Source organism: Budorcas taxicolor, chromosome 10 (assembly GCF_023091745.1).
Source record: "Budorcas taxicolor isolate Tak-1 chromosome 10, Takin1.1, whole genome shotgun sequence".
Taxonomy (NCBI): Eukaryota; Metazoa; Chordata; class Mammalia; order Artiodactyla; family Bovidae; genus Budorcas; species Budorcas taxicolor.
Window position 1 is genome coordinate 56,667,557 of NC_068919.1, and position 12,635 is coordinate 56,680,191.

The window sequence follows — 12,635 nt, forward strand, 5'->3', positions numbered from 1 at the left end:
AGAAAGAATGGTCATATTTGGATAGGTAAATGGCTATGTTCTTGAGCAAAGGAAAGATGATGCAGAACAAATACATTTAATACAATTAAAATACAAATACATCCTCCAACTGCACAGTTCAAAGCTTCCACATACATCTTACATAATAGCTTTGAAATCTATAAAGCCTTACCATTTTAATATGTGAGGTTAAGTCAACAAGAGATTTCTGTATGGAGACAAAAAGAGTCTTTTTCTTCTAAGTTTTTTAGCCTAACATAGTTTAAACTATAGTCACAATTCAAAGATGCTGAAAAGTGGAACTAGAGAAGATTCTGCTAGTGATTTTCATTCTAGCTAGGTAATCATTTTCATTACCTAGAGTGAAAGTCACTCAGTCGTGTTTGACTCTTTGCGACCCCATGGACTATATATATAGTCCATTGCATTTTCCAGGCCAGAATACTGGAGTGGGTAGCTGTTCCCTTCTCCAGGTGATCTTTCCGACCCAGGGATTGAACCTAGGTGTCCCACATTGCAAGTGGATTCTTTACCAGCTGAGCCACCAGGGAAGCCCAAGTATATTGGAGTGGGTAGCCTATCCCTTCTCCAGCAGATCATCCCGACCCAGGAATCGAACCAGGGTCTCCTGCGCTGCAGGTGGATTCTTTACTGGTAGCTGAGGTACCAGGGAAGCCAAAGAGTTAAACAGGAGCCATATTTGCTGGCCATGTTTTATTTGTCCTTTTTCTTCAAACAGGATAACCAAAGATACAGACAGTATTCCATAAAGTAAAATAGATGAGACAAACTCTAAGAGACTGCGATGCCACATGCTACATTTAACCTAATTTTATTCATGCTTGCTTTGGGATGGGGAATAGATCATCCAGTAAAAACATACAGTAAAAACAAAATATGTCTTATCATGTACAACTTTTAAACTACAATAATGATGTACCTTAATTACTTCCATGCACACAAGTCTAACATTACAGTTTTTTAAAAAATAAACACAATTAAGACTTCTAGGAGCATTTTATAATAAAGTAATTCCTAATTTTTCTTTGTAGATAGATCAAGCACCTCCAAAATACAAATTCCTATACACAGTGAGCGCTTTACTTAAAATGAATACTTAAGTAAATTAAGTACGTGGACAGCCTTAGGATAAGCTGACATTATATATTCAGCCAAGTAGGCAACAAACCATAGTGCCAAATGGAAAAAAGTGTATTTGCAAATAAATTTCAAAAACTAACTTTTTATAATTAAATACAGAAAATATACTGATTTGCTAAAATAAATAAGATGTGATGTAACACTTCACTATAAAGAATGCATACCAGAACATTTATAAACAGTGAGTGAATCCCATTAAGAAGAGTTTACTACAATAAACGCTGGCTAAATAGAAGTGCATATCGTGAAGCACTATGGGTGGTATATGTTTTGCCACATACTCTTGTTACCTTGAGGTAGATAACACATGTGTACCAAATTCGGCATTCATTTTCAGTTGCTGCTGGTATCATGTGTTTTTAAGAAATGTGTACAGTATGAAAAACTTGAAAATACTCATGAATGAAAAATGTTTTAGGAAAAAAATAGATATTTTCATGCAATTATGTACAGTCTCACTGTGTAAATTTCAAGGCAAGATTTTTGTTTCCTGTAAAACAGATCATTGTTCTATAAGAGAATGTTTTTTACTTGTCTTAGTGCATTTCTTTTGTCTCCTCCTGCATTGCATTATTTTGCTCTATTCTTTATTTTTGTGTGCAAACGACATGCCAGTTAAAATGAAAACCATCTCACATGTAGAAAAAAAGTCTGGATTTTAAAAACCAAGAAAAAAATCCTTTCTAAATGACACCATCTGATTCAAGTAAAAAAAAAAAAAAAGACTTAAACACTAGTAATAAAAAAAGACAAAACACATTTCATGAAGAATACAGAGAGAAATGTCTGCTGAGTGTTTTAGTTCAGATGTTTCAGAATGCTGCTGTATGTCTTATGAGGAATCTGAGGGGAAGATTTCATAGCAGAAGGTGTTAATGTGGCCTGTATTGACTTAAGTGGTGACCCAACTGGACTGTGGAACTGTGGGATGCCTATGGATTCAAGCTGCTTGTTGAAGAGGAACTCCCCACTGCTGTTCAGAAATCCTTCCTCATTTCCTCTCTCCCCAAGCTTCCCATCCTCTATCGGCTCAGTTTCTAGCATTTCAGTATCTTCTTTCCTGCTAAAAAACTTGTCCAGGTAACTGGTGTAAGTGTTTTCCTTTTCAATTTGCTCATCCTTCCTTACCTCACAACAAAACTGATTTATGAGAAAACAGTCCTCCCCACCACCCACAAACTGGCTATCCCAAGAAGACTGGTACAATGCTTCTAATTGAGCCAAATTTGCCATTCCTTTTTCCTGTTTTTCTTGGCTTACTGACTTTGATATCAAACTTTTCAATTCTAGTTGGGACACTGAGCTATTCAAGTCATTTAATTTGTCAACAACATCAGTAGCCTCATGTTGTGAACTAAGTTGAATAGTTCCAGCAATAAAGGAATCAAAGTCAAATCCCTGATTCTTTTCCCTTTCTTTTTCAGCCAGTTGCTGTGATGCTTCCTCTAAAGCTATCTGGGCTTTAACCAATCCATTCCTTTCACATTTTGACTTGCCCTTCTTATCAGATTTTTCTTTGCTTTGTTCTTTCCAATTAGAAAGATCTATAATAAGCTTGGGCTCATAATAATGATTAACTTCACTCTCTCTCCAGACTAAGTTATCTAAATATGATGATGACCTCGTTTTGTAGTTACAAGTATGGCTACACTCCAGATCACAGTATTTGTTTTCATGATGATCTGGGTACTGCCAACAAGGCTCAGTAGAGTAACTAGTGTCAAAAGCAGGATCCTCCAAATACTTTTCACGATCTCCATCCAAATATTTTCGAGGATCAACTTGTACTTCTTCTTCATCAGTGACATCAGACAGAGCTCTTGGGTCTAGCTGAACTTCCTCAATATCAAAGTTGTTATGTATAGGCCAATCATGCTCTGAAAATTGACAATCATGGTACCTGAAAAAAATTAAAACGTTAGTGTTACTCCAGGTGTATGATTTCACTTTCAAATTTACTGCCTGCCTTTTGGGTCAAAGCACTATGCTTGCTAGGTCTATGAGGAGAATAATAAGAGTATTAAGTCATATAAGAATTTATAATCTTAATGGATAGGTAAGCCTTGTTACTATATAAAGTGATATGATGCAATGGAGCATATAATTATATAAACTTCACATAAAGCCACATCTCAGTGGCTGGCAGGTCTACAGTTCAATTTCAAAATTTCTACAAACATAATTTCACACATGGGGAAAAAAAAACCTTTATGGCCACAAAATGTAGATTTCTAATTTCAATCAGGTGCCATACAGATTTTCACTCTCTGGTAACAAAGCAGACTAGAAGAAGGCTTGCTGGAACTCATCCCCACGAGCAGAACAGAACAAGTCTTCATGTAAATGTGTTACTGAATGTGGTATCCTCTTACTGACACATTCCAGCAAGGTGCCCACACTACAACCAAGCAGAGGCAGACTAAGACACAAGTGAAAACAGTGGCAGTTGAACAGAAGAGAATAGAAAAGAAATTAGATGACTTAACTAATAAGAATGGTAGAAAATGTCGAGATTGGAAGACATCTGGGTATGTGTGAAACAACTATATATAGATAGTAGAAATGTTCATGTAGATGGTTGGCGGATATGTTTGATCATAAATACTTCAACATTTTAGGAGTTAAAAAATGCAGCAAGTAAACAAACTAATTTCAACGTTAACTACTTCTTGTTCCAAAGTAGCATTTAACTTTTCCCATTATGTATATACTAAGCAGTAACTATTAAATATTGAAATTACATAAAGGCTATTCAAAGACAGCAATAAGTTTAGCAGAAATCCAAAAAGACCATTTCTAAATTTTTAAGATTTTTACATTGTCTTATCATGTACAATTTAAAATAAAACTCACTAAATTATGTTTTATTGAAAACAAAAGCTTTTCCTAATTTAGGGTCAGTTTTACCTTTCCCAGTTATAAATGTGACTATGAGTTTCATCCATAAGCAAAATATCATCAACTTCATCTTCAATATGAAAAGGATGACTTGAGATTGGCTCATCCATTGGAAAAGAATAAATGCTCATGTAAGGATGGGAAAGCGCTTCTTCTGCTGTCAACCGATCCATGGGGCTGAATGTCAAAATTTGTTCCAGGAAATCCAGTGCTACAAGAGGAAGAAGAAAACCTTAACTGTACTGGAGGTCCCCCAACCCATAAAGGAGAAAAGGGGTTACACAATTAAAAGGTAAGTTAATTTAAGTTCTGTCAGAGAAACAAAACAACATACCTGATTCACTGATTAAAAAGACATGTGTCCAAGAAACAAAGTAAGTGTTGAAATATATCCCAATCTCATATTATGGCCAATTATAAAGGAAAAAGAATATATGAAGTTGAACCATATGAAATTTTCCTTTTTGTCAGTCAAAACCAGTCAAATAACAGCAATTTCATATGGCATAACCTGATACATAGGTCCTAATTTCAGCTCTGCAACTCACTAGTTAGCTGGATTACTAGCTATGTGGAACCGGAGAGGTTAAACGTGCTGAACTTCCATTTCTTCACGTGTAGAATGGATACAGAGGTAGGTATAAGGTATAAAAATGAAATGTATAGTGTTTAGTGCTCAATATAAAGCCCTTTGCTCCCCTTACCTCACTGACCAGCTGTTCTAATTTTGTTGACTTCTGTTTCACACCAATCATACTACTGCAGATCACATAATGCATTTGATCACTTTAGAGCTACAGCATAGCTACCACAAACCCAGTTCTTTTCACTAACTCAGATTGCATCACTCTGTCACCTGCCCCCCCACCACACACTTGAATGCCTTATGAGTTATACCATCTTAAAGACTGAACCATTCCCACCTTCCACTTTTTCTGTTTCCTAGTTATACAGTACTGATAAAAGCTGGATGCAAAATCACGTGTGTGTGTGTGTGTGTGTGTGTATATTATATATATATATATAAAAGCTCTCTACAGATTCACACATACTGTGGAATTTCAACTGGTCTTTGAAATGGCTCAGCAATGTTCCTCACCATTTCTTTACGCTCTCAATCTTCTCATTATTCTTAGCAGATAAACCTTCTTCACATTTATCTCAATCCCTACTTCTTCACTCTGGCCTGTCACACATCTACTGATCCTTGCCTTCTATCTCAACAGAAAAGCTGGTCAGCACTTCTGTAAAACTAAGCTACACTCTAGAAAGGACCTTATTCTCAACTCCCAATCTCTCATTAATATTAAAAGCAGATGACATTTATACAGCCATTTATATTCCACAAAGTGCTTCACTACATTATCTCATTCAATCCTCAGATCAGTCCAATGAAGTACTAAAGAGAAGAAAGGTAAGGCTCCTTGTTATTCCTACCCTTCAGTGGCCCAGGGCTGAGGTTCCTGCCTATGCTCCACCTTTTCCCCACCCGCCACAGATATGCAGATGACACCACGATTATGGCAGAAAGTGAAGAGGAACTAAAAAGCCTCTTGATGAAAGTGAAAGAGGAGAGTGAAAAGTTGGCTTAAAGCTCAACATTCAGAAAACAAACATCATGGCATCCAGTCCCATCACTTCATGGCAAATAGATGGGGAAACAGTGGAAACAGTGTCAGACTTTATTTTGGGGGGCTCCAAAATCACTGCAGATGATGACTGCAGCCATGAAATTAAAAGACGCTTACTCCTTGGAAGAAAAGTTATGACCAACCTAGATAGTATATTCAAAAGCAGAGACATTACTTTGCTGACTAAGGTCCGTCTAGTCAAGGCTATGGTTTTTCCTGTGGTCATATATGGATGTGAGAGTTGGACTGTGAAGAAGGCTGAGCGCCGAAGAATTGATGCTTTTGAACTGTGGTGTTGGAGAAGACTCTTGAGAGTCCCTTGGACTGCAAGGAGATCCAATCAATCCATTCTAAAGCAGATTAGCCCTGGGGTTTCTTTGGAAGGAATGATGCTAAAGCTGAAACTCCAATACTCTGGCCACCTCATGCGAAGAGCTGATTCAATGGAAAAGACTCTGATGCTGGGAAGGATTGGGGGCAGGAGGAGAAGGGGACGACAGAGGATGAGATGGCTGGATGGCATCACTGACTTGATGGACGTGAGTCTGAGTGAACTCTGGGAGTTGGTGATGGACAGGGAGGCCTGGCGTGCTGCGATTCACGGGGTCGCAAAGAGTCAGACACGACTGAGCGACTGAACTGAACTGGACCTAGGAAGTGATTTCATGATACATCAAGCTGTTCTTGGTTCTTCTGCAAGTCAGTGCCCCATATGTCTCAAGGCAAGAGACAATCTAAGGCACAGTTACAGACAGCTGACTCAGCATAACTGCCATTCTCAGAGTGAAACATGAGAGGAATATACTCTAGAATCCCTAAAACTGATAGCAGGGAGAAACGGGAGGACTAACAAACTAGTCAGGCTGCACTCCCAAATGTATGCAAATAAAAAACATTTCCATCATCATGAAAATTCTATTGGATAGCCCTGCTCTAGAGGAAATCAGTCTATTTACTACAATGGTATGCTAAGATAAAGAAATAAGTAGTAAATTATAGAGAAAGGGAGGATAAAAAGTAACCATGAAGGAAAATTTAAAAGATTGCATATCCACTTACAGACATTAACCAGTACAGGGTTCTAGTAGTCTTAATATGTCAGTTCACATGTACTTAATCATGTTTGCTTTTTCCCTCTGAAGATCATGAATAGAATGTGAGAAAGGAACATATACTACTCTAAGAGTTCCCCAATGCTCAGAAGGTAGGCCCCCCCCCAAACAAAATTCCAGTGTTAATGAAGAAGAAACTTGCAGAGCACATCTGTGTAACGAGTCCTTAGCTTCAGGAGCTGTAAACACTCTGCACTGGAAACTTGCAGGGCACATCTATGTAAGGATTCCTTAGCTTCAGGAACTGTGAACACTCTGCACTGCATTTGTAGCGAGTGCAGCTGGCACTAGTGGTAAAGAATCTGCCTGTCAATGCGTAAGACGCAGCAGACGTAGGTTTGATCCCTGGGTCGGGAAGATCCCCTGGAGCAGAAAATGGCAACCCACTGCAGTATTCTTGCCTGAAAAATCCTGTGGACAGAGAAGCCTGATGGGCTACAGTCCATGGGGTCGCAGAGAGTTGGACATGAATGAGTATGTGCGTGCACCCACACACACACAGAGTTCTATCACTTATGAAAATCAAGAATCCTTGTCCAATGGTTACTTTTAATGAATCTATTATCAAAGACATTCGTTCAACACATTGTGAATAAATCCCAGGCACCAACTACATATTCAGGTTAGTTCACAGCTGACTAATGAGGGCAAGGGAAAAGAAGATTCAAATTTAATTAGGTTACAAATGCTTCAACAGCAACATTCTGTATTACTAGCTTGCCTCTTTCGATAAGACTCAGCAGTGGCAACAATGACTCCGAGCCAATCCCTGAGCACTCTCTCTCAACTTGGCTGAGCAGGGTCATACCTGCAGAGCAGACACATGTCCTGCTTGCCTCCCCACCTCTGGATTCTGATTTAACATTCTGCACTTTTTAAAGAATTCCAACAGACAACTCTGAGGCACAGTCAAGTGCTGCGTGACTGCCGTTCAGTTATGAACAAGGATGCTATCATGACAGCGGCAACAAGATCAGGAGTCAGAAACTCAGCAATATATTACTAACTGTTAAGATACTCTAAAAGATGGGTTAAAAATGTAGCATTCCTGAAAAGGGAGCTTATGAAACCTGTTGAAATTAAATACAGTTGCTTCCTTCTCATTCAGGCATTTACTAATGAGTTCCAAGCATAGCTGAGGGGAAAAAAGATGACATCCACTGCCTATTTCTCAAAACACTTGCTAAGTTAAAGCACTCTGATACACATTAACCTTAACTTAACTACATAATGATCAGAGTGGGTGATGTGAACAATAAATGTATAATTAAGACAAAGTTTAAGATGTTTAGGAAACTGTATCTCGCTAACTTTATGACTCAGAAAAGAACTATCACAATTCTGGGATGGATACAGCTAAATACAGTACAATAATCCTTAAAGGTATGATACAGTCAACTTTTAAGGACGATATTTTTCATTTCTAATCCTCTTCTTTTAAAAAATGTTATCTTATTACAGATAACTATTACAACATTTAGACTTTTGTATCTTATTTGTATCAACAAACCCTAAAGATACATCTCTCCATTCTGATGTATGAAATTAACTGCTTTAGTGATCAATGAAGTTTTGATTCTCTCCATGTTCCTATTACTTTCAAGTCTGCACAAACTGTCACATTTAGCACCCAGTATTACCAACACCAATCTGCAATCTTTTATGTAACAAGTTTGTTCGTATATAATTTTGATCTTTCCTCCATCTCTTCCTTGCTCTAAAACCCTTGCTTTCCTTCAACTCAATTCCCTCTTTCATATCTAAATCACACTCATATTTGAACCCTTACTTATTTATCATATAACCCTCAGAGAATCCCATTCCAGTTCAGTGACAGTCAGTGATAAACATGTTCACCTAGCAGAGACGATCAGAAGTAAAAGTTGGAAAAGCACACGGAGTCAGAACTAGGCAAGAGGGGTACACTGGAATCTGGAAAATTATTCAGAGCAAAGAAAAGATTCCCAGCCTAAGTGCCTGGCTATAAAAAGGAAAGCGAGAGCTGAAGTTTTAGGTGTACTTTGAATGCCTAAAGACTGTTTGGGAGAATGCCACATCTATAACAATAAAAAGCTAAAGCTTCCCTACATACATCCTGCTCACACATAAACACACCATTACATGATGGTTACTTTTCAGCTATAGTACCTTCTCGACTAATTCCTGGAAGCAGCTGAGTTAAAGGTTTGTGTGGCTCAGTCATGTCATTTCTAATGTAAACTGGAATTACGCTGAGAAGCTCCTGACGATCTTCCTCATGGACAACAGGAATAGATTCTAAAATCAGCTGCATCTGTTCAAGTTCATGTGCACCTAGATGAGATTAAAAAATACCAAATGTAACATTAATAAACACATTTCTCAATGTTTAACCTATTGGCAATAAACATTCTAAAGCTACAGGAAACTAACAGAACTGTAATGACCATCAAAGGGGAAAATGGTTTTAACTGCATCATTAATCAGCAGATTTCACTGCTTTGAACATCATCATCAATCTGCTCAAAAATAAATTATCTTTTTCAAATTCTGCTCATTGATATGTTCAGTTTTAGCTGCTTTGTTTCCGTAAGAAATTGACTTGAAGTCTGGCCTCATATTAAGGTATCACAAAGTAGTGAAAAAAGCAATAAACTGAGATTTTAAAAGATGAGATTCTAGTCTCAACCATACATACTAATTAATTAACTCACTATAACTCAGAGAATACCTAACACAGTGATGACTTAATTTCACTATCAAGAAAATAAAGCCTTAGACTAGATTTGTGAAACAGAAAGTTTTATAGTTATGGATTAGGCTCAGTTAACATTCCAGAATTACTATTAAAGAAATAAAAGGGGAAACTTCAGGCTAAATGGGCAGCTAATATTAAAAAAAAAAAAAAAATTCATTTGTTTTTCCACTTATGTCTAGAAACTCATTCAACAATCAAAAATTTTCTTGAGTGCCTACCATGAGCAAGGCACTTTAGAATACACCTGTGAAACAAAACTAACCAGATTCCTGCCTTCACAGAGCTCACAGTATAATGGAGGAAGACAGACAACAACTTCTGTAAACATTTACATCAAACAGTGTCAAATGAAGAAAATTAGAGTAAGCTAAGGAGGACAGAAAGTGAAGAGGAACCAAAAAGCCTCTTGATGAAAGTTAAAGAGGAGAGTGAAAAAGTTGGCTTAAAGCTCAGTATTCAGAAAACAAAGATCATGGCATCCGGTCCCATCACTTCATGGCAAGCAGATGGGGAAACAGTTGACACAGTGGCTGACTTTATTTTGGGGGGCTCCAAAATCACTGCAGATGGTGACTGCAGCCATGAAATTAAAAGATGCTTACTCCTTGGAAAGAAAGTTATGACCAACCTAGATAGCATATTCAAAAGCAGAGACATTACTTTGCCAACAAAGGTCCATCTAGTTAAGGCTATGGTTTTTCCAGTGGTCATGTATGGATGTGAGAGCTGGACTGTGAAGAAGGCTGAGCGCCGAAGAATCGATGCTTTTGAACTGTGGTGTTGGAGAAGACTCTTGAGAGTCCCTTGGACTGCAAGGAGATCCGACCAGTCGATTCTAGAGGAGATCAGTCCTGGGTGTTTTTTGGAAGGAATGATGCTAAAGCTGAAACTCCAATACTTTGGCCATCTCATGCAAAGAGTTGACTCATTGGAAAAGACTCTGATGCTGGGAGGGATTGGGGGCAGGAAGAGAAGGGGACGACAGAGGATGAGATGGCTGGATGGCATCACCGACTTGATGGACGTGAGTCTGAGTGAACTCTGGGAGTTGGTGATGGACAGGGAGGCCTGGCATACTGCAATTCATGGGGTTGCAAAGAGTCGGACACGACTGAGCGACTGAACTGAACTGAACTGAAGGGGGACAGAGAGCACTGTTAGGAGTACAGTTAATTTATATTAACAACCCCTTGGCTGTTATGACCATATCATCCTTATGACCAAGGAAGGCCTCACTGAGAAGCTGACAAGGAAGTTAGGTAATATACCATACATTCATAAAGAGGAAGGGAGTTCCAGGAAGATGAGAAAGAGCCCAAAGGCCTAGAGGAGACAGCGGGCTTGGTGTGTCCAAGAAAGAACAATTAGGCAAGTGTAGCTGAAGTACAGTGACTCAGGAAAGTGACAGGAGATGAGCCCAGTGGTACCATAACACTGAGAGTTTACATCATTCTGAATTAGATAAGAAACCATTACAGAGTTCTGAACAGAGAAATGCCATGAGCTATGTTTTCAGAAAACTACTACGTGGCTATGTCGTAACTAGACCACAGACAAGAAGAGTTAAAGCAGTAAAGCCAGTTAAGAGATCATGTGTTAGACCAGGAAAGGCAGAATGGCTTCCTCGACTGGGAGGATGAGAGTAGTGAAAGAGATACTAGCAGTACGATTCAACATATACTTTAAAGAAACAGCCCATAAGACCTGTTAAGGAGAAAAGTGAAAGATGATGCCAAGATTTTGGCCTGAGCAACTAAGAAGTGGGACTGGTTTACTAAGATGAGGAAGACAGCAGAAAGAGGAAGTATGAGGGAGAGATATCAGGAGGTCAGTTTTGGATAAGTTAAATTTGAGATGCCATTAAACATCTAAGTGGAGATACTGAGTAAGACCAAAAAACAAGGCTAGGGCACTTACTATAGGTTAAAAATACACAGATTTCCAGTGAATGCTTAGGCCTTGCCTTTTATCACTATTAATATGAGGCCCATCCTAACCAATAGATTTCCCTCATTCTGCTTTTACTGAATGGTTCACAAACCTACTGAAAATGTTTTAGGAGGGAACTAAAACTGAGCTCATTTCATAAGCATTTCTGTTTAATTAAATGTTTAAAGTGTACAGAGATTTAAAATAAAAAATTGTTTTATTTAGATTTGTTTTAATCCACCTTAACTCAAAACTTTCTCATGCACTTTTTTAGATTCCCTCATAGCACCAAACTCATTATAAAATTGGTTGTTTCTGAAATATCACATCAGTCAGGCCAACAGGATATGGCAGTTCAAGCAACAGGGTTAACACAGGTATCATTTAACAAAACCGACCGACAAATATTGATCTATAAAATAGGAAATTATGTTTAAGAAATAAAGATATATACAAAAGAAACACTAGAATTCAGACTAACTTTACCGAACAATCCAGTGAATATGTAAATGTTCTCAATCTTTAAAATACCATTTTATCTTTTCATTTTAATAGTTTCAGTTCAGTTCAGTCGCTCAGTCGTGTCTGACTCTTTGCAACCCCATGAATCGCAGCACACCAGGCCTCCCTGTCCATCACCAACTCCTGGAGTTCACTCAGACTCACGTCCATCGAGTCAGTGATGCCATCCAGCCATCTCATCCTCTGTCGTCCCCTTCTCCTCCTGCCCCCAATCCCTCCCAGCATCAGAGTCTTTTCCAATGAGTCAACACTTCGCATTAATAGTTTAGACTATAATAAATTGGTTTAAATCTTACATAAATCTTGATTCATAGAAATATATGAAATTATTTCTCCTTGGGATAATTTTCCCTTTTAAAATTTCTAACCTGCAAAGAGGGTTTTACCAGTCAGCATTTCAGCAAAGATGCAGCCTGCAGCCCACATGTCAATGGCTTTAGTATAATTATTAGGAGAAAGTAAAAGACGTGGAGATCTGTACCATTTAGTAACCAATCCTTCAGAAAGATGACCCTGAAAAAGAAACAAAAATATACTTTTTACTTTAGCTGAATAACAGTACGTAAAACATGATTCATTAAAGAGCCCTTAATCTAAAAACAAATTATAATTGTAAAATCCTTAAACAGCACTGGTGGCTTCTAT

General features: G+C 38.1%; 1 protein-coding gene across 2 annotated transcripts in view; it reads right to left on the reverse strand.

The window, feature by feature from the left end:
• Window positions 1-699: 699 nt before the first annotated feature.
• The window catches only part of MAPK6 (mitogen-activated protein kinase 6), a 33,482-nt gene continuing 21,546 nt past the window's right edge, over window positions 700-12,635 (reverse strand). Inside the window, exons 3-6 of one of the 2 annotated variants that reach the window (XM_052646719.1) lie at window positions 12,359-12,503; window positions 8,951-9,115; window positions 4,069-4,270; window positions 700-3,061 (exon numbers count right to left, since the gene is read on the reverse strand). In XM_052646719.1, the coding sequence (XP_052502679.1) occupies window positions 1,960-3,061; window positions 4,069-4,270; window positions 8,951-9,115; window positions 12,359-12,503 (1,614 nt within the window). In that variant the 3' untranslated portion in view covers window positions 700-1,959. The remainder of the gene's footprint in view (window positions 3,062-4,068; window positions 4,271-8,950; window positions 9,116-12,358; window positions 12,504-12,635) is intronic. The other variant, XM_052646720.1, reaches the window with a different exon arrangement.